Source organism: Pygocentrus nattereri, chromosome 6 (genome assembly GCF_015220715.1).
Source record: "Pygocentrus nattereri isolate fPygNat1 chromosome 6, fPygNat1.pri, whole genome shotgun sequence".
NCBI classification, from domain to species: Eukaryota; Metazoa; Chordata; class Actinopteri; order Characiformes; family Serrasalmidae; genus Pygocentrus; species Pygocentrus nattereri.
The window spans coordinates 11,308,921-11,332,042 of record NC_051216.1 but is presented as its reverse complement, the minus strand read 5'-3'; the positions used below and the strand labels follow the sequence as shown (position 1 = coordinate 11,332,042).

The following is a 23,122-nucleotide window of genomic DNA, read 5'->3' as shown; positions in this document are numbered from 1 at the left end:
CTCTCTCTCTCTCTCTCTCCCCTCTCTCTCTCTCTCTCTCTCCCCTCTCTCTCTCTCTCTCTCTCCCCTCTCTCTCTCTCTCTCTCTCCCCTCTCTCTCTCTCTCCTCTCTCTCTCTCTCTCTCTCTCCCCTCTCTCTCTCTCTCTCCCCTCTCTCTCTCTCTCTCCCCTCTCTCTCTCTCTCTCCCCCCTCTCTCTCTCTCTCCCCCCTCTCTCTCTCTCTTTCTCTCTCTTTCTCTCTCTTTCTCTCTCTTTTAAGGGTGATTTTTGAGAAATGCTCTCAGGTATTTGTAAATATCAACAAGTATTCAAAGCTGTTCAGGCCAGCCCTATATCGGTCTTTTTGCCTTAAGAAGGCCTTCCACCTATTTCCCTTGAACTTTTGACCTGGCCTCTATCAAATGACAAAATCTAAATCAACAGTACTTAATAAAGAAGCTTAATACCAATTCCATTATTCTTGATTAAAGCCTTTATCATCATTATAGTGCTCCAACAAACTCCAGCACCAAAGAGGGAAAAAATACACCACTAAATATAAATGAAATCCAGGATAACAAATGCAGGAGCGTCAGAGTAGAGCTGTATTCATATTTGGAGATGATGTTGCTCTATATGAGCTGTACTGTGCTAGGCAGCAGGCCTACTGTCGCTGTAAGGAGCCCACCAAAGCTCTTCAACTGAGGCTGAAGGAAAAAAAAAAGCATCCCTTCTTGTAGCTATCGACTGGGTGCAATAGCGTGAGCTAATCCTAACTGAGGAGCTTCCATCGTTTTGAACGTGTCCGTAAACCAGCAGCAATAAATAGATGATGCGGCCTTCAACAAACAGCTTATCAGCAGCTCTCACTGAGTCGCGAAGTCTAGAAACTTTTGTGTTTGAGCAGCATAAGCAAGAAGTAAAACTAGGATGAAACCACTATAGAAACAAACAGTGCCTTCAGACGTTCCCTCCGACACTGCCAGGGTTTAAAGTGTGTTTGTGTTTCTCAGTGTTTCTCAGCAGCCTCAGTTTGCCAAACATATTGTGCTCCTGCCAGTCCCAAGATGGGTCACCCGGGTGGTGGACGGCGCCGTCGCTCGCATGCACCTCCTCTCCATTCCAGAGGGGGTTTCTATGATGACGTCTGGCCGTTGAGGCACTCCCGCCGCAGGCACTGTGCAGGCTTCCACCAGTCTCCGTTGTGGCAGCGGCAGATGGTGCAGTCGTCCACCTTCACTTCAATGCCGGCTGGAATGATCGTCGTTCCGGCGTAACAATTTGGACCTGTCGCAGGGGACAGAGAGGAGGGTGGGGAGAGAGTTAGAGAGATAGTAATGAGAGGGAGCTCTCGAGAGGATCTTTTGGAGGGGATGGCGGAGCGGCTCGAGACACCCAGGGGAGTTCTGAAGCCAGAACAGACGCACACATCTCTTTCACGGGCACGCACCGATGGGCTTGTTTTTCAGCAGTAAAGCTCTTTTTTTTTTTCCCACTTTCTCCTCTCTCTTTTTTTCTCTCTCTCTCTCTCTCTCTCTCTTTCTTTTTTCTGTCTTTTATTTATTCTGTCTCACTCTTTCTCTTCTCATTCCTTTTTCTCTCTTGCTCTCTCCCTCCTCTTTCTTTGTTTTCTTCTTCTCTTCTCTCTCTCTTTTCCTTTCTTTTTCACACTCTCACTCTCCCACCCTGTCTCTCTCTCTCTTTCTTGCTCTCTCTCTCACTCTCACTCTTGCTCTCTCTTGCTCTCTCTCTCGCTCGCTCTCTGTGTCTGTACAGAAATGCTTTGCATTCTAATGTGCTCTAAGCTCAGGAGGCTGGCAGGCGGCCTTGCTGGCAGCGCACACATATACACATATTCCGAGCTCTGTCTCCGAGCTGTGTCTCCGCTCTCTGTCCCGTCTGCCGGAGTCTCACTGGCTCTTTTTGCAACACTAAAGCTTTCTCCTTCTTTTTTCTTGCTCCCTTATTTTCTTTCTGTCTGTTTTCTTTCTTCTGCTACTCTGTTTCTCTCCTTCCATTACAAACACAAACCTTTGTTTCAGGGACGTTTCAGAGGAGATACTGTTGGGCACAGACCAGACAGCAAATTAGTCAGAAGCAGAGCGTTTCTTTCAAGCCACCTCGGTATTTTAATTGTCCTTTTTTTGTGTTATTATTCAGGGAAAGGAAGGTCAGTAGGTTTGTAGATTACAATTCTCTCTAGAAAGATTCTGAATTGATTCACAAAAACATCATAATCAGGTTTCAATGTATTCTCTCCTACAGTTATACAAAACTCACATGCATGTTTCCTTGCAGTGCTCTATGGCAGGGGGATGGCTCTATGCTACTATGATCTATACTGTTTACAGTAGGTGGTACAAAAAAGAAAAGCTCAATTTCTTTGTTCATTTAAATCTGTCAGATGATAAAACAGGCATAGAGATGTAAGAGCTTCTAGAGTGTAGGCTACATCCATAGTCAACAAAGCTAAAATAACTTCTTAATGACAATTACAGGGGGGAAGAACAGTGTAGGCTATACAAATAAAAAAAAAGGTCAAGATACACTGAGAATTGATTTATAATCAAGCTTGAATCATAAATTAACTCATGCCTATTATCCTATATTCCTAATTGTGTTACTACTATGCTTGTTTGTGCAATGTCAGGAAATCACTTTAGGCTGTATGTAAGTAGTAGTGGTGGTGGTGGTGGTGAGAAGTAGTGAGTGGTAGTAATATTTACATGGTAGTCTTTGCACAATCTAATAATTGTGGTGTATCTTAGGAAAACATTGATTCTTGTTTGATAAGATATATATCATTGTTAGAAATGTGGGGAATGATGCTGCAATGCAAATACACTTAACCACGTTCCCAGTATTGGGATTCCAAACAAAGAACTCTCAGCATGCTTGTGCAAGTGCTATGCAACCTATTATTGCTGGAAAAGAAAAGACCCAAACCTGATGAAATGTGTGGTTTGTTCTGCATAAATCTGAATTAAATAGAGCAGTAAACTCAGTTGCATATGAAATATTCATTCAGACGTGCCATTTTTAAGTTTGCAGGTTGAGCCTGTTGGTGTCTGCATTTGGAGATTGTTGTGATTTTCCAACAGTGATAAGCCTCACTGATTACTGATGACAGACCATCGAAATGATGTCTTTTGATCAATGAATACACAACAGAGGACGAAGGAGGTGATAGAGTGGTTCAAGTTGAATTCTGTGTTGAATATTGAGTGGCTGTGTGGATCTTCCATGATGAGCCCTGTTAAAATAATTATAATAAAGTCTTGCGGTCTGACTGTTCAGGCCTTAAAAGCTGCATTACAGGGCCAGTCCAAGTTCAAAATACAACCAGACCAAACAAATTGGGGGAAAAAATAGAAAAAAAAATGTCAAAATCAAAATGTGTTTATATACAGATAGTCTAGCTTATTGTGGTTGGTATAATGTCGAGGGTAACAGTGCACATAGGCCACACATTTAAATGCTTAATTAATTAATTAATTTATTTATTTTTTTGGAGAGCGGGGGACTCTTCAGCTATGCTCATTTACATTATGTTTGGGGGCTCACGACAGGCTTGTTGTCTGTCAGACGGTGTTGACAAGCACGTGACTTCGAGCTCCGCCTTCGCAAAGCGTTGGATTGTTTTAGAAATTTCACACACTGTTTGTTCTCACACTAATAAGTTTACTCTCCCTTCCACATTTACCCCAGAGACTCTCATGGTTGTCCCAAGACGTTCTTGTTCAAAGAGGGTCGAAAAGGATCTGCTTGCTTCTTTTCCTTTTTGGACATGGCACAGTCCATTGACTGTATATAGTTTGTTTAGTTCTTCCTGATCTGGACTTGTATACTTCCCACTATTGGTATGCATAACATATTCGTGTGATTAACTGCGCATGAAAGTACATATTGTTTGAATATGCCATACAGCAGCAGTCATCAAGCCTCCTCTTACAGATCCTGCAGAGTTCAGTTCCAACCCAATCTCACACATCTGACCAAAAAAAAAAAAAAAAAAAAAAAAAAATAGATATAGATATATAGATATATAGATATATAGATATAATTAAGCATTGGGAGACGCGAGGCATGTATATATATGTATAAAAGCATAACATTTAGAAAAGACAGCATATGGCAAAACACACACAGACACACACACACACACACACACACATCTTCTAAGCTGCTTCTCATTCTGGGTCACGGGAGGTGCTGGAGCCTATCCCAGCAGTCATCGGGCAGAAGGCAGGATACACCCTGGACAGGTTGCCAGTCCATCACAGGGCAGACAGACAGACACTTGTACCTTTGGTGGCAATTTACCATGTCCAAACAGCCTGACTGTCTTTAGACTGTGGGGGTAAACCGGAGTACCCGGAGGAAACCCACGCAGACAGGGGTAACATGCAAACTCCAGACAGAAAGGACACTGCTCACCCGGTCGGGAATACTTTGCCCGACAGTGCTACCTACTATGGCACCATGCCGCCCCATAGCTAAATAAATAAATGAATAAATATAATAATAATAACAATAATAATGACAATAATAATGACAGCGATATAATCAGGGTCTTATTATGAGGCTGATTAGTTGGATCAGCTCTGGCAGAGTAAAGTGCAAACCAGTCTTTGCAGGAAAATATTTCTGCAGTAAGAAGGTTGGTGACCACTGCTGTGTGGGGTCTAACCTAGTAATGCCGACGTTATACTGATAATCAGATTATCACACGTCTGTCAGAATCAACATCTCCAGATCAGTGGAGTATCAGGAAGGCATGAGAGTCTGGAAGCCGTGTTTGTGTTGGTCTTAAAGTCATGAATAATTCATGAACTGCCTGACATGATCGATGGTTCTGAGGGAACCTCTTCTATCTTACAGACTACAGTATGTCGTCATCAGAAGCATTTCGTGTTGATTAAGTTGGACGGATTTGGTTTTATTTGCTTATTTTTCCGTTCTTGAGGTGGTTTTGAATCATTTTATGTACCTGAGTCCCTGTGTGCGCCAGTTTTAAAGGAGCCCTCGTGCCAAAGTGAAAAATGTACCCAATGCTGTATCTGTTATATAATCACACTTACCTGCGTCTTAGTCTAGTGCTGTAGTCTACAGTTTTTTTACTTTAGTTTAAACGCTGGTAAAGCTCCATGCTAGTGATGTATCTTGAAGTTGGGAGAAACTTTTAAAAATGCATAAATGATTTAATGTGAATTTTTAGGGTGATATTGAAATGTTGCCCCCCCCCCATTATGTGGTGAAATGCAGAAGGGAGGCAGATAGCATACGGCCTAATACCTTATTGTAGCCAAATACTAAAGTTATGTAACTGTCTAACCATCTTACCTCAGTTAGGCTTATTTTCTCTGGCCAAAGTGGTTAAGAAATGTATTTTGTGCTAAATAAAGAGAAACATAGTAGTGGCTTGAAATGTTTCCTCTGATTAGAGTCAGAACTGTCACATCGATATGCCAGAAATAAGCCCAAACTACATGATGCACAAACAGTGCAAACGACTCTAGCCAGCCCATTCAGCCGAAAGGCTAAGTTATGGATGTGTCAGTCATATGTCAAATAAAAATGAAAACACCACAAACCCTCGATCACCTCCTGCTGCTCTGTGTGGAGTAGTGCACTTTCAAGGCAGCGGACACAAAGGGAATGGCTGGTCTTTTGAGGTTGGCCTTAGACTGACATGAACACTTGGGTTTCTGTTTCCTCTTAAGCCACCTGAGAAGCTGCCTTACTCAGTCAGCAACATCAGATGATGGACCATGGACCAGCTGGCACTATAGCATGAATAACTGTAATGTTTTCCCAATTCCAGCAGAGTTTGATGGTTGGAGGGACAAGTGTGTGGGCTGCACGTATGAGACAAATGACTTGGGAAATTTGACAAAGCTGGAATTGGCTTCTTACTCCAATTTCCTGTTCTTCCTTAAATGGTGCAGCAGTTATATTCCAGTGCTAACATTTGAGGTGGAGTGGAAAATATGATGAAAAAGTCCACTTCAGCTTTGTGGAAATTCAGACGTGAATCAACATTTTTGCCTGGCTGGCGGAGCTAGTGTTAGAAAACAGTATTGACATAGTTTCGTCTTTATTGTTCAGTTTTGTTTTGACTATTTTGTGTAATTCATTTACTAAATTTACTAAAATGATTCTTATTAAAGCTGAAGACATCCCAGAATATTAAGCCATATTTAACCTACAATAGGTTTGCCTAAAAATATTTACTGTGAATTAGACTGAAACTGTCAGAAAATTTTAATTATACTGTGATATACATGTTTGTCCATCCATCCCATTTATAGATAGATTTTATTTATTTATTTATTTATTTTTTTTACGGTTTAGTTTGAACCTGAGTAAAAGTTACACTACCCCTTGCTTGGTTGTGTCTCTTAGCCTGGTTGTGTACACGGACACTCGCTTGGTTGTGTCTCTTAGCCTGGTTGTGTCTCTTAGCCTGGTTGTGTCTCTTAGCCTGGTTGTGTACACGGACACTTTCTTGGTTGTGTCTCTTAGCCTGGTTGTGTCTCTTAGCCTGGTTATGTCTCTTAGCCTGGTTGTGTACATGGACACTTGCTTGGTTGTATTTCTTAGCCTGGTTGTGTCTCTTAGCCTGGTTGTGTACACGGACACTTTCTTGGTTGTGTCTCTTAGCCTGGTTGTGTCTCTTAGCCTGGTTATGTCTCTTAGCCTGGTTGTGTACATGGACACTTGCTTGGTTGTATTTCTTAGCCTGGTTGTGTCTCTTAGCCTGGTTGTGTACACGGACACTTGCTTGGTTGTGTCTCTTAGCCTGGTTGTGTCTCTTAGCCTGGTTGTGTACACGGACACTTGCTTGGTTGTGTCTCTTAGCCTGGTTGTATTTCTTAGCCTGGTTGTGTCTCTTAGCCTGGTTGTGTACACGGACACTTGCTTGGTTGTGTCTCTTAGCCTGGTGGTGTCTCTTAGCCTGGTTGTGTACACAGACACTTGCTTGGTTGTATTTCTTAGCCTGGTTGTGTCTCTTAGCCTGGTTGTGTCTCTTAGCCTGGTTGTGTACACGGACACTTGCTTGGTTGTATTTCTTAGCCTGGTTGTGTCTCTTAGCCTGGTTGTGTACACGGACACTTGCTTGGTTGTATTTCTTAGCCTGGTTGTGTCTCTTAGCCTGGTTGTGTACACGGACACTTGCTTGGTTGTGTCTCTTAGCCTGGTTGTGTCTCTTAGCCTGGTTATGTCTCTTAGCCTGGTTGTGTACACGGACACTTGCTTGGTTGTATTTCTTAGCCTGGTTGTGTCTCTTAGCCTGGTTGTGTACACGGACACTTGCTTGGTTGTTTCTCTTAGCCTGGTTGTGTCTCTTAGCCTGGTTGTGTCTCTTAGCCTGGTGGTGTCTCTTAGCCTGGTGGTGTCTCTTAGCCTGGTTGTGTCTCTTAGCCTGGTGGTGTCTCTTAGCCTGGTTGTGTACAGTAACACTCGCTTGGTTGTGTCTCTTAGCCTGTAGATCAGTGGCTTGGTTAGCGATCAGGATTGTTGGTTGTATTATTTGTTAAAACATGAAAATGACATGTTGATGATTTTTGTGAAATCCGTGAGGCTGAGGGATATAACGCCACACTACTGAACACTGAATAAAACAACAAGTAACATTAAACTCTAGTTTTAGGCTGGAATGCTCCTTTTTTACCCATTTTATGGTACTCTCGCTAGTCTCTGCCGTGGATGCTATTTTTATTATATTGCCAATCTGTGGCACCACATGTCTGTTATAGCAGTAACTGAGTGCATATTATGCATGTCTACTAGGCCCCCTGTATTTGAAGTATGCCCACTGGGATATCTCGTTTTTTTTTTTTGTTTGTTTGTTTTTTTTTTTTTTTTTACATTTTAAAAGTTTTCTTCCAGTTTGCCGTCACCGTGCCAGGTAATTTGTTTTAAAGACAGGGAGCATATTTAGGAAATCATGATAAATTGTACTGTTTCAGTTTCTCGTATTGCTCACGAAGGCATGTCACACAGTTTGAGCCAGTGAATTCACAAAGGTCTGGAGTGCCATCATTGTACTTGCAGCCTCGTAAAAATGCAATATTTATGGCATTAAAATTTCAAGGAACATTTAGAGCTGCATTTGAAGACAATAGCTCTTAAAAAGAAATGTGAATTGTAAGACACCATGATCTTTTCAGAGGTTCATTCTTACGTCTAGGTCTGTAAAAGTCAACGGAGGCATTTAGGGGTCACACAATGTGTTACAGTATCAGAGTCTGACGCCGTATAATAGAGTAAGCAGTGTGCAGTTTCTGGGCCAACAACGATAACCAATAGTTGACAAAGTTGGTTAGCCTAAATTAAAATGATTTATTTTAAAAATAAGTCTTGCTTATATTTTGAGGCTCAAAAAACTGTTTCTGCTATCTTCTACCACTAATTAATTCCAGGAGTGTTTAGGAGCCTGTACCCATATATGTTCACAGTTTGCCCTCCCTGGCGATGCATAGGCTTATTTATTGGCTCACTTAAATTTAGAAAGGTGCACTTATTACTTATTAACTTTCTGTTTAGGTAACATTATTAAAAAGGTAATGAAATGTAGTCTCTGTTCTCAAAATATGCATCTTCTCAAGATCCTTTATGTACAAACAGAATTAGTTTGGAATTTGCTACAGAAAGACCTAAAATGTCAGAAACTTGTAAATGTGACTTATTTTAAGGGGCCCTGGACCTAGAAAACCAGATTTTCCTTGCTTTGAAATAAAGGAGTTTGAATTAAGATATAAACATGGCCAGACTTGAGGTTTCACTGCCCAGTCCACACAGTCCATACATGGGATTCTTGATTCAAAAACGGCCTGTTTTGAATTCATTGTGTCTCGTCACAAAAAGCCAACCCAGATTACAAATATCTGCCTATTCGGCTCTGCCCATTCATATTGAAGTTATAAGGAGGGTTTCAGCTCTGAGTGCTTTTTGAATGAGGTACAGAGCAGAGTGACCAACACTGGCCATTCACTTATATTAGTCTTAAGAGCACAGCAAGAAAAACAGCCTGTTTAATTCTTAGGGATAAAGAGAGGTTAGAAAGTGGTCATGTAAAAGTGGATTAGGACCATTTTTCATAGATAAAACCACACCAGTGGACCTCCTGGGATATACAACAAAAATGTGGAGTATAGGCCATAAAAAGTTATTGTTCAAAGAGAGGAAGTGGGTCAGACTGTAAGTGTTTTAAAGGGCTCATATCATGAGAAAACTGAATTTTTAAATAAGGTTTAATGTAGTATGTGAACATTGCTAAAGTTTTAAAACATACTACTCACATCCCAATTTATACAGTCCATTTACAGAAACTAAGCTGCAAAAAACAGCCAGTTTTTCATTGTTTTCAGCCTACAGCAGTTTAACCCCACCTATTCACAACTCAGATGGCTTTTTGAACAAAGCACAATACAGATCAGCCAAACAGAACATATCAGCCATAATGACACAGCAGTAAAACCTCTTGTTTTATTCTAAGGGGAAAAAGAGAGGTAGTGTAAAAAATGAATTATGATCGGTTTTAGCACTTAAACACACAAATATCATAGGTGGACTTTAGAGGAAACAATTAAATGCAAGAAAAATCTATGATATTGGCCCTTTAAATGATTTTACAGTCTCTTCATGGTTGACAGGGTTGACTCTCTCCTGTTACCTGTTGTGTGCTGCTGCCCGTCTTGGCCAAGATCTTTTAAGATCTTTAATTATTTCAAAGAAAAGATTTTCCAGGTTAAATAATTGCAGTGAGACTTAGACAGGTTAAAACTCCATAGACGGATCCTTGGGTAATTTTCCACAACCGTGGATGGCTAAATCGATGAGATACTGTAAAAGTGCACCTGTGTAAATGCTCTTTGGTCTGGTCTCGTCTAATATTGCAATAAGAGCCTTACCCAAGCACTCTTATTAGTATAGCAATTGCATCCTCAAGCACTAATGAGGTCCATTTAATCACTTGCAGTCAGCTGTAATTTCAATTTCAGACCGATAACAATTTAATTTCCCTGTTTAGCAACAAATATAATCAAGACATGCTCATGGGTAACTGCAGGACACCTAGATGTACGCATTGCCCACCAGCATAAATGCTGCTTGTTCACCAGGGACTCCGGAACATTGCTTACATCTGCAAATCCCCTCTCCTGTCGATACATACCATAGATCTTTTAAAAGTTATTTGGCAAAGAGCGGGAGGCCAGCACTCAGGCAACGGGAGTGCACATGGAGATGTGTGACCACTGGCACTGCCAAGTGCGATTACTCATCGGCCACTGAATATGGGTGTCACTGGAACAAGGACAGTGTTTCCGCAGCCCGTCACCTTGGCCGGTGAACAAAGACCAAATGCTCCGCGCTAACAGACTGTGTCGGCCTTATAGTTGTGTGGAAGCCTGCTGTACGTGAGTGGCTCTGGCGGCCGTTCCATCATCGGGTCGCTCCGCGCTCATTCTGTAAGCAGCTCAAGGCCTCGTCGGTGCCTTGGGCTAGAATATGTAAGCAGCTGTCCAGGTGCACTTAGACATAATTCAGCAGTTTAGCAGTAGCACTTTTAAAAAAAAATGCTACTTTTCCCTGCGCAGGCCTGTAGGACGTGATCCAACTCGCTAGAAAGTCTTGCGTGGGTGTATATGGGAGGATGCGTGCGTGTCAGACAGGCAGACAGGGTGATGCACAGTGGGAGACTGTAGTTTAACTATGAAAAAAGAAAAAAAAAAAGCTGCCATGTCTGAATACTTTGATTGACTGAGCTTTGGCATTCTCTGTGTCAGTGTTGATCTTCTGTCAGCTCTCCCAATGCCGGGATGATTGTCTCTTGACATTTACTGTCTCAATTCCTCAATGGAATGCAATCTAGTGGAGATTAAATGACAGCCTTCCAGTAAAGCTTGCTGTAAGAGTAATACTTTTCTAGCACTACCAGAAAGGATAGAGTACTGAAGAACTTGATGCTTTCTCTTTTTTCTTCTCATAAACTATAATGGACTATGAAAGTCTTTTGATTGGATATGAATATTTCTCTCCACTGTCACTTAGCGATGTGACTCTTGATAAGATTAGCTGAAGTGGGAGGAAAAAGAGCTATTTTTAATGATCGAGCAGCATTCCAGTCTACCCGATGCAATGCCCTGTACAAAAAAAACAGAGCTTAAATCTATATTAATTTAAATATCACTATTAAAATTTTTTAAAAATCTATAATTCTTTAAAAGTGTGTATTTGTATATGTACATATGAACCAGCATGGAAGTATTATATTAGTAAATAAAATATTAGTAAATAAAATTGGGGGCAGTCGTGGGCTGGAGGTTAGGGATCCAGCCTCATGACCAGAAGGTCACCGGTTCGATCCCCAGAGCCGACAGCACATGACTGAGGTGTCCTTGAGCAAGACGCCTAACCCCCAACTGCTCCCCGGGTGCTGCGGATTGGGCTGCCCACCGCTCCGGGCAAGTGTGCTCACTGCCCCCTAGTGTGTATGTGGTGTTTCACTTCACGGATGGGTTAAATGCGGGGTTGAAATTTCCCCATTGTGCGACTAATAAGGGTCTCTTAATTGAAAGCAATTGTATTTCTCTTTACACGTTAATGCTATATACGGTCGCATGCAAAACTTTGAGCACCCCTAAAATTACATTGTGTTGATTTTCTAGTTTGAACGTATTTTCACTCAAAATCAACACAACTTTATTTGACCAGGCATGTTCAAACGGATGTGTGCAGATCATTCTGCTAAACTGCTTCAAAGTCAGAATTCAAAACACATATTTAGACATTTAACTGACTTTAGATTAAAATTCCTTTAACTTGGGTGACCCTGTATATGAAGTTTATTTTCGATGAATGTTTTCAAATTATTAATGTTTTTAATGTAAATGTGTTCTAGGCCCGTATCCCACAGCAAAAAAGCAAATAAATAGCAATTCCATTGCAAGCCACAGAAATTTCACATCTTACTCTCATATATATTTTAAAAACTTGCTTATCTTTACAAGTTATGTCTAGTCTAGATCAGGGGTTCTTAACCTGGGGGTCCTGATGTAGTTCTAGGAGGTGTGTTGCAGGAGGTGTGCTGTAAAGATGCACTTTACAAAACCGAAAATAATTTTGACAGGTGGCTGGTGAAAAATAAAGTGTTACTTAAATGGGAAATAACACGAGAATGTAAAAAATGTATTTGTTTCTGGCAACATATAATTTTGCTTCATGCCAAGGTGAACTATAACTCCCGATCTGTGAATCTGAAAACCTTGGCAGTGTCAGCCAATAAAAAGCAAATGGGTGAGCCGTGTCTCTTTCTTCCTGAAAACTAAACAGAGAAACGTTCCTCAGTCAATAAATTATATAAAAAAATAGATTTATGTATCTTAAATATCTTAAAAAGGGGTGCAGTCTGAAAAAGGTTCAGCACCCCTGGTCCAGATCCCAGGCCATTCTAGTTTCCAGCTGATGCCTAACTGTGTACTATGTGTGAAGTGGGGAATCCATGCCATGTCTTGCCTTTGAGATTGTGAGCCATGCCGATGGGCATGACAGCAGCCGCCTCTCAACTGAAAATGTCAAAGTTTTGATATCTAATTAGATGTAGGGAGACGTTAGGCTCTAGGATTTCAGCTGCATTATCAAGCAACAAAGTGTATTATACCCATCCAAATCATGCAAATGAGCCCAAAAGTTGTCCATCCACCGAAGCTCGTTTTTGCTGCCCAATCCAACCAAAATTCACCCAATTTGGTACAAAACGAATATTGCATTCATGTTGTTTTAGTTTCATTTTAAATCACTTTTTGGATAAGTAACACTGTTTCATGAGTATCACCGTTGACACAGTTGTTGTCAGCAGTCAGCATTTTAGCCAAATTTATCAGAAACATGAAGAAAGATTTCTCTGACCTTGGACTCAGAAGTAATTTAAAAAGACCTTCCTTTTGTGATTTCTCTTTTTAAAATCCTGCCAAAATCATCACAATCCAGTGCAGAATCCTCTCAATTTGAGGTAGAAATGCCCAATTGGGCAGCCCCACTGCCACACCCCCCCTCTGCCACAATATTAGTATGATGGGATTGTACTTCTCAGTCTCATTTGGCACAAAAAGCTGGGAAAACCGGTGTTTTTGGGTTGAGCATTATGTTTTGTTGAAGCTGTGTCAAAATTTGTCAAAATACCATGTCCTTTTGGCACTGATCTCATTAAAAGACTCAGAGTTCTTAAAGGCTTATTCATACAGTGGAATTCATTACTGAGATTAGGTTTAGACTTATTAGTACTTGCCAATGCAGAGTCTGATACCATAAAAATTAACTGTAAAATCATGAAAATGTAAATGACGTACATTAGCTAGCTATGCTACATTAGTTACCTGTGATTGAGTAGTGGAGAAGAACGGGTGGTAAAGTACGTTTTATAGGTTTGAACCTTGATCTGTCACATATAGCAACAGTCTCTGAAGCCCAGCGACAGCAGGAATGACATACGAGACTAATACATCTAAAAATCTCATGTTTTTACATCTGAACTGTATTGATTGGCTAGTTGAGCTGTAGTTGGTTGTCCTCTAAATCCAGACATACACTGTGTGATTGTAGAAGTCTTCTTTGGTGGCATTACAGTGTACATTTGAATGGACCATCAAAGCCTACGATGTATATACTCATGCGGTATGAAAGTACTCCGTCCATGCTATATGAAACGCAGCCCTTACAGATGGCTTTGTCCATAAATGATTTCAAATTCAGCAGTTTCATTTAAAACAACACGCTGTGAACGGAGTACTGAGCAAACATGCTGAGAAGCTGAGCCGCGCTCCTAAGACTATGCATTGAAGCTAAGAGCAAACAGTGATGTACATGGGCAGGACAATATTGTCTCTCTACGGCTTATTTTACAAAGAAAGTTTATTAATGTTTATACCTTATAATTCTGTGCAGTCAAACAGAGTCAAGTCAGCATAGATGGTCTTTGGTCAACTTTTCCACCCCTGTTTTGTAGCAAATGTGTCTCCACTCATATTAGGGAAGCAATTCCACAGTGTAGGTCTGGCGGGAATATACAAAGATGCTATGTTTAAAGTGACCTACAACCTTGTGTCTGCCCGTCTTGGACTTGGTGCCAAATCTGTGTGTAGTAGAGCCTTTTTTCACTGCCAGCTTGACTCATTTGCATCACAGCTGGTATTGACATTTTGATATCTGTGAATTTTTAACGAGTACTACTAAGTGAGCACGGTATTGGCCCGATACCAAAATCGATTCATTCTTAACTAGGAACTCAGAGTTAAGCCCTAAATACTCTCTCTCTCCTGGCCTGTTGTAAGATCTGCGCTCAGGCTGGACTCTCTGGCTCCCACAGGCACCGACCGGCTCTGCTATAGCCTCCCTGAAATGCCACCACTGTGAGCATGTCACTGTGTCCTGTCCACCCGCATTAGCTAACTCGCCTCGCTTCAGGCAAAGTGTGTGTGTGTGTGTGAGAGTGAGGCTGAAGAAAGCCAACGAGGTCTTGTCCGTTTTCTACACCTTCCTTACGCCGTCCCTGTATAATTCCGATTGGGAACTGGGGGTATTTAGGTCAGTGTGTGCTCAAGGGCAAAATCTGATAGATCTGAAAGTTAGAATTAGAAGACTGAACATGAACATTCCTCAAATGTCTGTTTTTAAGACACATCTCCTGAGGCCTTCAGAAGAATAACAGTGTTTCTTTAGAGCGAGGAAGAGAAAAACATGGACTGCAAAGCGCTCACAAAGAAATTTGCTGTGGTCTGGCGTCCATTAAACCCGTCATGTCCCAGATTCTATAGAAGACTCTGAACTTAATTGGCATTCTCACAAAATGCATTTAGATTTTTCTTTGTTAAAGCACTTTTTGCTTTGTGCTTACAGAACATTCCTCTATCTTTCATCCTTCCTTCAACACAAAAACAATTAAAACGTAGCAATATTGCTGTGGAAAAGATGTAATGAAAAACCTACTTTTAGAAGCGAATGACCTTTTTACATTACTAAAGCTTTGAAACCTCAATGGCTCTGTCACCCACCATGGAGCTTAGTGTATGTTTTGGCTCAGATTTGTTATTTATTTATTTATTTATTTTTTGTGTGTTCTTTTTTTTTTTCTTTATATATGTACCAAAGAAGTCCTCAGTGCTCACTGGGATGTCCATAGTGGTTAAAATAAAATGTAAAAAATCCCAAAAATTCAGCTAAAAATGGGTGAAATAAGTTATGATCTTATTTGCATAGAACTTTTTTGCTGAATATGAATGTTGATTCAGGTGTAAAACATAGTCTTGAGGTTATGTTGAACATCAGTATAGTTGTAACACCACTGACCATAACACTATTGACAAAGTGACTAAAATCTGAAATGTTCTAAAATAGGGGCCTCAACCACTTTAGTTTCAGTGAGGTTGTATGTAGAAAATGAGAAATACTGTGTTTGTGCTGTTGTTTTATTTCAGTTTTTAAATTGCTTAATGTTTCGTGAGTAACACCACTGACCAAATCTTTTTGTGACGCATTAAACTGTGTATTGTAGCCACATTTAACAGGAATATAAAAAAATGTACCAATTGTGGACTCATCAGATATATTTTTAAATACCATTATCTTTTTCGATAACACTGACAAAAAAATAATGAAAATGTATGTTTTCTTATGAATATGAAATTTTATATGTTTAAAAATAAGCTTCAAACATGAAATGAAAATTGTTGTTTCAATCAAATATGTGGCATACTGTTTATCATGCATAACATGAATTAAAAATAAACACTTAAATTGAAAAATTCTGGTTAGTTATGTTCTAATTAATAATTATCCATTACCATTATATTTATCCTGTTTAATTTGAGAATAGAACAGAGAATATAGACTGTAAAACAGTGGCTCACCAGATCAGCATAAAAAAAAATATTAATATGGTAAAAAGTTAACTAGATTTATTTAACCTACATCAATACTTTGAATGAATGATTTTAGATCAAAGTAATTTTTTCAGTTGAATAAAACTAGTTTAATTTCTTGTTACAACATGAAGTATTTCTTTAGGTTGATCTGGCGAACCATTTTTTTACAGTGCAGAGACATCAAGGTTTTGTGATTTATTCTTACTTTGAGCTCATTATCATGGCTTCAAAACTGCAGGACACTGTTTGCCACCGCAATGATAGAATGACCCACATAATGTTGTCTTACCCTCAACTTAGTAGAAGTGTTTTTTGACTGAGGCCTTCTGCTCTGTCAGATAGTGTCAGGGTGGTTTTCTCCTCAGTCTCTAATCCATAATGTAATGCTTGGTTAAGGCAGTGGCCCCAGGGTGCTTTGCTTCGCCTATAACCAGTTACCCTTTGATTTGTCCCACTGATTCCCAGGGCACAGATAATGTGCTTCAGCTAAGGGAAGCATGCCCTCTACATTGGGCTGACTCAGGGCTCTCTCTTGCCCTTAGTGTGTGGAAAGCCATTGGAATTCTATAATTCTAATTTTAGGTTTGGGAGTTGCTGACAAGGACATCAGAGATAGAGCGCTCCCTCCAGGCTAATTAATCCCACTCAGGATGGCCTCAATCAATGGAGCAATGATTCTTGCCATAATTCACCATATATTAAGTTCAGACTGAACTGCCCACGTTTTTTTATTTTTTTGTTTTTTTACTGGCTTGTGGTCAGTGGTTTACATTTTAGGCCTGCATCTTGTCTGTTCAAGCCCACCTTGCTAGTCCCCCTCCCCCCAACTTGTCAACATGGGAACACCCCGTGTTAAGATCCATCAGCAAGTCTTTACATGAGGTTTATGGATTTGTGTCACAAAGTGTTTGCGAAGCCATGAATGTGTTTAGGAATCATCACTGGAAATGCTATGAAGTGCACATTTGTTCATTTGGAGTTCACTGCATACTATTGACCACCTGCATGTCTACTGGGGACGCTGAGAACCTGTCCCTGCTACTTTTGGACATGCTCAGTTTTGTCCCCAGCATTTTTGAAAGCGTAGTCGATTGAAAATACTTTATACAATAATTTGTGCCAGAAACCTGTTCAAACACTTCCACGATCTTATTTGCATAAAGGTGTCTTTAGTAATTCCTATTCCTCACTAGGCCACTCTCTGAAAATAATTAGCATGTTCTTGTGAAAAACTAAAAGAGCACAGCACCTTAGATCTGCTTCCTGTGCTGGCTGTAGCTTGTTTGTTTTTAGCAATATTGCTAACAGCTCCCCCTTATGAAGAAACCTCGGACTGCTAAACAGGCACAAGTTAGCAAAATGACTTCCAAAGCCACTTCAAAACGTTGTGCATATTAAAAAAACAAACAAACAAAAGAAAACTTTGTTTTCTGTCATTAAAGCAGAATCACTCTGTGATGGCTGTTCATATCACACAACTCATTTAATGCTTTATTTTTACAGGAATTGGCTGTTTTGGGGTTAACCTGATAATATAGTCAAAACCGGTTGTTAATTTACAGCTGCAGTTTGTTTTACAGTAAAGAGTCGTATTTTGTGTGTATAATGGGATACTGTTGAAAACGTGATGATGATTTACAGCACTTTTTTTTTTTTAAACAGTGTATTTTTGATAATTTTTACAGCTCATCTAAACCACTGGGACACTTGAGCACTTAAGCTGCTTGGCAAGTGCTTGATGATGTGGCATATGTTTATGGTTTACATTTGAAAGCATGAATGTCTTTTATAATGAGTTTGAGTTCGTCTGGAAATTAACATTATAGCAAAATACTACACACACACACACACACACACACACACACACACACACACACACACACACACACACACACACACACAAACACACACACACACCCCTAAGCCGCTTGTCCTTTTGGTTCGTGGGGGGTGCTGGAGTGTATCATTGCTGGACAGGTCGCCAATCCATCACAGGGCACACACACACACACACACACACACACACACACACACACACACACACACACACACACACACACACACACCCCTCCCTACCTAGGGCAGTTTAGTGCATCCAGTTGGCCTGACTGCATGGCTTTGGAATGTGAGAGGACACCCACACAGACATGGGGAGAACATGCAAACTTCACACACAAAGGACCCCCAGACACGGCTTCATGTAAATTTCCTTTCTCAGAATTTGATCAAACCCATTTTTTGTTCTGTGAGCAATATTTGGAATTTCTTCTCGTCTTAACTGATGCATAGATCCACAGGAAAAAATCTTCCTATCCAATGATGCTGCAAGCAGAGCTGAAAAAACCCTTAGAATGTGATTTATTTAACGAAAGTTTTGAAGATTTGAATACAAGGCTGTGAAATGATATATTGTTCAGCCTCAGTGTTTACAACTAAATCATATTTTGTTTCAGCTGGATGCTTTGGCTTTTGAGGTTTCCAAAACGGTTTCATTCTGTATTCATCCAAAGTGGATTTAACCAACTGTGAGCACCCAATATTTCTTGGGGTCCTTTGGGGACGAGGCAGTAAGAATCCAAGTCACACGTTTTTGCATCTTTGCTCCCGGACTGCATGTGTTTCAGATGTTTTTCCTGGAGGAACATGTAAAAGGGAGCTTGTCTTACCGTTTTTACATATGGGGCAGCACTGCTCTGGCTCGTACACCGGGTTGACGCACTCTGGGACTGCACAGTCAGCCACCACACAGTGCACCTCGCTGTTGGGTTCACAGCGACACCACTCACAGGGAGAGGGCTGGGGACAGACACAAAGCGCTGCATGAGAACATTTGAAGGACATTTTCAATGCATGTTCAGAATTGCAGTTACATTTAGTAGTAGCTACAGACTCATGTTTATATGCCTTGGTTAAGAAGGAAGTAAAGTATTGCTTATAGCCATGAAGATGTTTTTCATGTAATGACCCTTACTGGCTCCTTAGCTATAGCTTGCCTGTGTTGTATGTTTGCAAAATACACTGTTTGTTGTTACTTATCACAATGTTGGCCCCTGCAGTGCATCACAAAAGGCTGCTGAATAATGTTCTATGCAGATTTTGCCTCTAATAAATCGTAGTTTCTGGTACGTGCTGTGAGATTTTCTGGCTAGGGCTGGGTCCTGTACAAAATGTTTCAATACTGATACCTTGACCCAGATTTCTGAATAGCACCAATTTTGGAATTGTAGGCCAATGCTGGTTTCTGTTTTTTTATGTGCATATCTGCTAATGCTTATGATGATGTATAAACATCTATAAAATGTTAAGATTGGGACTAAGTTAAAATTGGGCAGTTAAATATTAAAAATGCAAGTATTTCAGTGCAGTGGCCCAGCATCGCCTGATCATTCTGCTCTTCTGGAGTGCAACAAACCTGACCACAAATATCAGCTTCATGTCAATCTCAACATCTCTCTGTGATCATCTGCTGATTATCTACTGATAAGATTCTGATATCATCATACCTCCCTGAGTTAGATACTTTCTTTTAAATTACAGACTCAAAGTGGGTGTGGCTTAACATACTACGGTCTGTTATTCATTAACTACAGAGACTTCAATGCAAACCAATGGAGTTATTCTTCGGTTATAGACGTGTGTACTAAAACTTTCGGCCCCCATGGCTTGGTAAGGGGTTAAGCTAGAAATGAGAGTGAATTGTAGGAAGTGGGTAAAATCGTATGTAAAAGGTTAATTTGTTGTTTTGTTGGAATAAATTAGCACATCCTCTGCAGAGAACTCACTTAAATTTGGCATTTTTCTATGAATTTTAGTGCATAATTGACTGGAATAAAATCATTTAAAAGATGCCACAACTTTTGCACAGGCCAGATTTGATGTTTTTTGCTTTTTTTTTCTAATCATGTTCAATTTAGTAAATAAACAGTAATTGTGTAATAAAAAGGCTAGAAGTGTGTAGAAGTCTATGTAGAAGACGTGTAACTTGCTTTCTCTTAGTAAATCAACCAAATGTGGAATTTGACCAGGGGGGCACTAACATTTGTACAAATGTACATTTATTTCAGACAAATCAAGAAGCACTGACATTAATTTAGACAGCCAGTTAGCACTCTGCATTCTGTAATAAGCATACTTATTGGCTCACTGATGCTAACAAGGCCAACTACTTACGTATTAAAACTTGCTACCGAATAACATTGAATTTCAGTCCTCTACAGTACCAGTTATTCAGCCAGTATCATAAAGTTTTATGTTAAAAACAGCTCTAGTTTTGTTCTGCAAGTGTTTTGTGAGTGTTCCTATGAATATAATGGATTGACACAGTCTGACATGATGAAAATATGTGTAGCCTTGTGCATTACAGCACTTACATGGAATCAAATCACAAGCTCAATATATGTTCTCAGCATTATTCAGCTCTACTGTGCATGCATATTTCAAGACGTGCAGCTTTTATTCCATCTGAAAAATCGAGGCCATTTAATTTGCCAATACAAAACATTGTGTTTGGCCCAGATGCTATTAAAATTTTGGGCAAGCATGATCCTCGTTGGGTTTCAGAGCTTGTTTACATGTTGCTGTAATAAAACATCTTCCCTTATCAGCCGGTTGATACAAACAAATCTCTATTGTGGAAGCTGCAACTTTTTCAAATTCTGCAAACTGTGCTGTTTACTGGCCGTGTAGCTTATTGATGTATTGTGTGCAATACTCCTGTGTAAATTTCATCTTTTTTTTTCCCCTCCACTCTGAGTTTCATAAGCTCTCAGCCGTGCACATTTTTGCCTGTCGGCTGCATCTAAACCATAATTGCCTGTTCAGATCCAAGCTTGCCAAGTACTACAGTGAAAGCTTTCACTACAGATCTGTGCATACTATAATAGCCTGTGCAAAAGGGTGCAGAAATGGTTAACTGCCTCTGTAGGACATGCTGCTGCTTCTGCTCCTTCGGTGAGGTCAAACATGGTCACTGTCTGATGACCTTTCCAGCATCAATTGTGCATCTGTGCGCATCTACATTCTGCCAGTTATTGCGAGTGGCACTTGGTGTTTATGCTCAGTGGCCCTGGCAGTTTTCCGGCAACAGGAGAGGGGGGTTTGAAGGTCACAGTACTGGACTGTGGTGGGAGAGGGTTGGGACCAGTGGGGCCAGGTTGGCGGTTCTGAAAGCCTGGGCTGCTGGTCCACCAGTGGTCATGGCCTTTAATCTCCGCTTGCTCTGTACTTGGCACTGCGCGAAGCCTGGGCGCTAATAATCCTCTGTTCACCGTTGATAAGGGCACGCAGTCCAGTGGGACAGGGGCTTGCGAACCCGCCCATGGAAATCGGCTAATTGTGCCAGGCTACTTGCAATGGCAAAGTAAGGCTAAAGGAGGAGCTGAAAAAAAGAACAAGATGTCTATTTTTCTATCCACATGCATGTTATGCTTGAAACACTTAGAGTTCTACACGCTAAGGAACAGAAAGCTTAAATGCTCCACTTAGTAAAGGTCACCAGAGTAAAGTAGTCACTAAAGGGCAATGCTATATAATAAATGAAAGAAATGAAGTGGCAGACAGTAGGTACAGTAATTCTGATTATCAATCATTAAAAGTGTTCCGTCTGCAGGCAGTGTGTCCATTCAGCTGGGCCAAGAGGTGAATGTTATCTGCTACTGGGAAGCTTCTCAAACAGAACCTGGATCACTCTCATAAGCTTAACTTCTCCCTTGAGGCTTTTTTTCTCTTCGCTGTCTGGCCCCATTGCAAAGAATTACGCAAATCAGATAGCAGACTTTTTTTTTTTTTTTTTTTGACTGTCTATTGAAGAACTGAGCCAAGACCAAGGACAGAGAGATTGCATAATATACTACTTTTAATACTTAAACTTTCTACACATGAGCTCTCAGTCTTACTAAACTGACAGCCTTACAGTTGTATGCAAAATTTCAGCACCCTGACCAAACTTTGCATTTTTAGGTGAAGTAAACACAGCCTCTAGTTCTAATGTACAATCACTTCATATTTAATTAACTTAGAATAATAGAATGAAAATAATAATTGTGGCACGTTCAAAAGTTTGGACACCCTACTAAGTCAGTACTTAGTAGTACTAAGCAGTGGTGGACAGTAACAAAGTAAATATAATTAGTTTAATTCCTAAAATAAGATAATGAAGCAAGAGTCTTATTACAAAACTAGTAATAGGACATTAGAGTCATCATTAATCTTTTACTACTTTTACATTTGTTACTTAAGTACATTTGAAGGCAAATACTTTTGTACTTTTGCTCAAGTGGAGGTCTAAAGGGAGGAACTTCTATTTTCACTGGAGTAATATTTTACCTTGAGTATCTCTACTTTAACTACTAAGTACATAATTTGTGTACTTTGTCCACCACTGGTACTAAGTACTAAGTCAGTACTTTAAGTATTGTCACCCATTCTTCCTTGCAAAATGCTTCTATTTCTGTAATATTCTTATGCCTTCTTGCCTTTTTGAGGCAGGTTTTGGATCACTGCCTTGTAGTAGAAGCCAGTCTCTTTTCAGCTAACATTTTTTGGCTGTGTAACATTTTGCTTCCAGAATTTTTCAGATTTTTTGTGGAATCCATTCTTCCATCTCTCTGTGCAGTGTTTCCCCTACCATTGGCTGCTACATAACCCCAAAGCATACTAGATCCACCCCCTGCTTAACAGTTGGCAAGGTGTTCTTATCATCAAATACTTCTTCAAACATATATTTTTTAAAAAAATAAACGAATGCTTCATCAGTCTTCACTCTTTCAAAAATACCTCTAGCTTATATAATTGTTGTTTTACATACTTCATACATTGGAGTGATGAAGTCGAGAGTAAGGTCCTCCTTCTCCTTCTGATGGCTCTTCCATGCAGATACTGTTTAAGCAAATGATGCTGCACAGCAACATGGTGCACCACCACTCACTCTTGTGTCAGCTAAACCTTCCTGGAGGTCCTTTACTGTCAGGCTTTGCCTTTCTGGGTATACAACATACACAGAGTTCTGTCTAAGGGATTTCTTGGTCTTGGTGAGATCCACTCAAGCGTCATTTCTTAATGACATTTCTAACAGTGGAGATTGTGAGCTGGATATGATTTTGGTTATTTTAGCCTTCCTACACTATGTAGACATCATTAACTTCTTTTTCAGATCCTCAGTCAGCTGTTTGGAGGAGCCCATGCTTGTTAAATGACAGCACAAGGTTTGAAGAGTCAGAG

General features: G+C 40.2%; 1 protein-coding gene across 2 annotated transcripts in view; it reads right to left on the bottom strand.

The window, feature by feature from the left end:
- Positions 1-209: 209 nt before the first annotated feature.
- Positions 210-23,122, bottom strand: part of vwc2l (von Willebrand factor C domain containing 2 like) — a 46,060-nt gene continuing 23,147 nt past the window's right edge. For both annotated transcript variants that reach the window (XM_037539069.1, XM_017707319.2), the window contains 2 exons: positions 18,571-18,700; positions 210-1,265 (listed from right to left, as the gene is read on the bottom strand). In XM_037539069.1, coding sequence (XP_037394966.1) covers positions 1,114-1,265; positions 18,571-18,700 — 282 coding nt within the window. In that variant the 3' untranslated portion in view covers positions 210-1,113. The remainder of the gene's footprint in view (positions 1,266-18,570; positions 18,701-23,122) is intronic.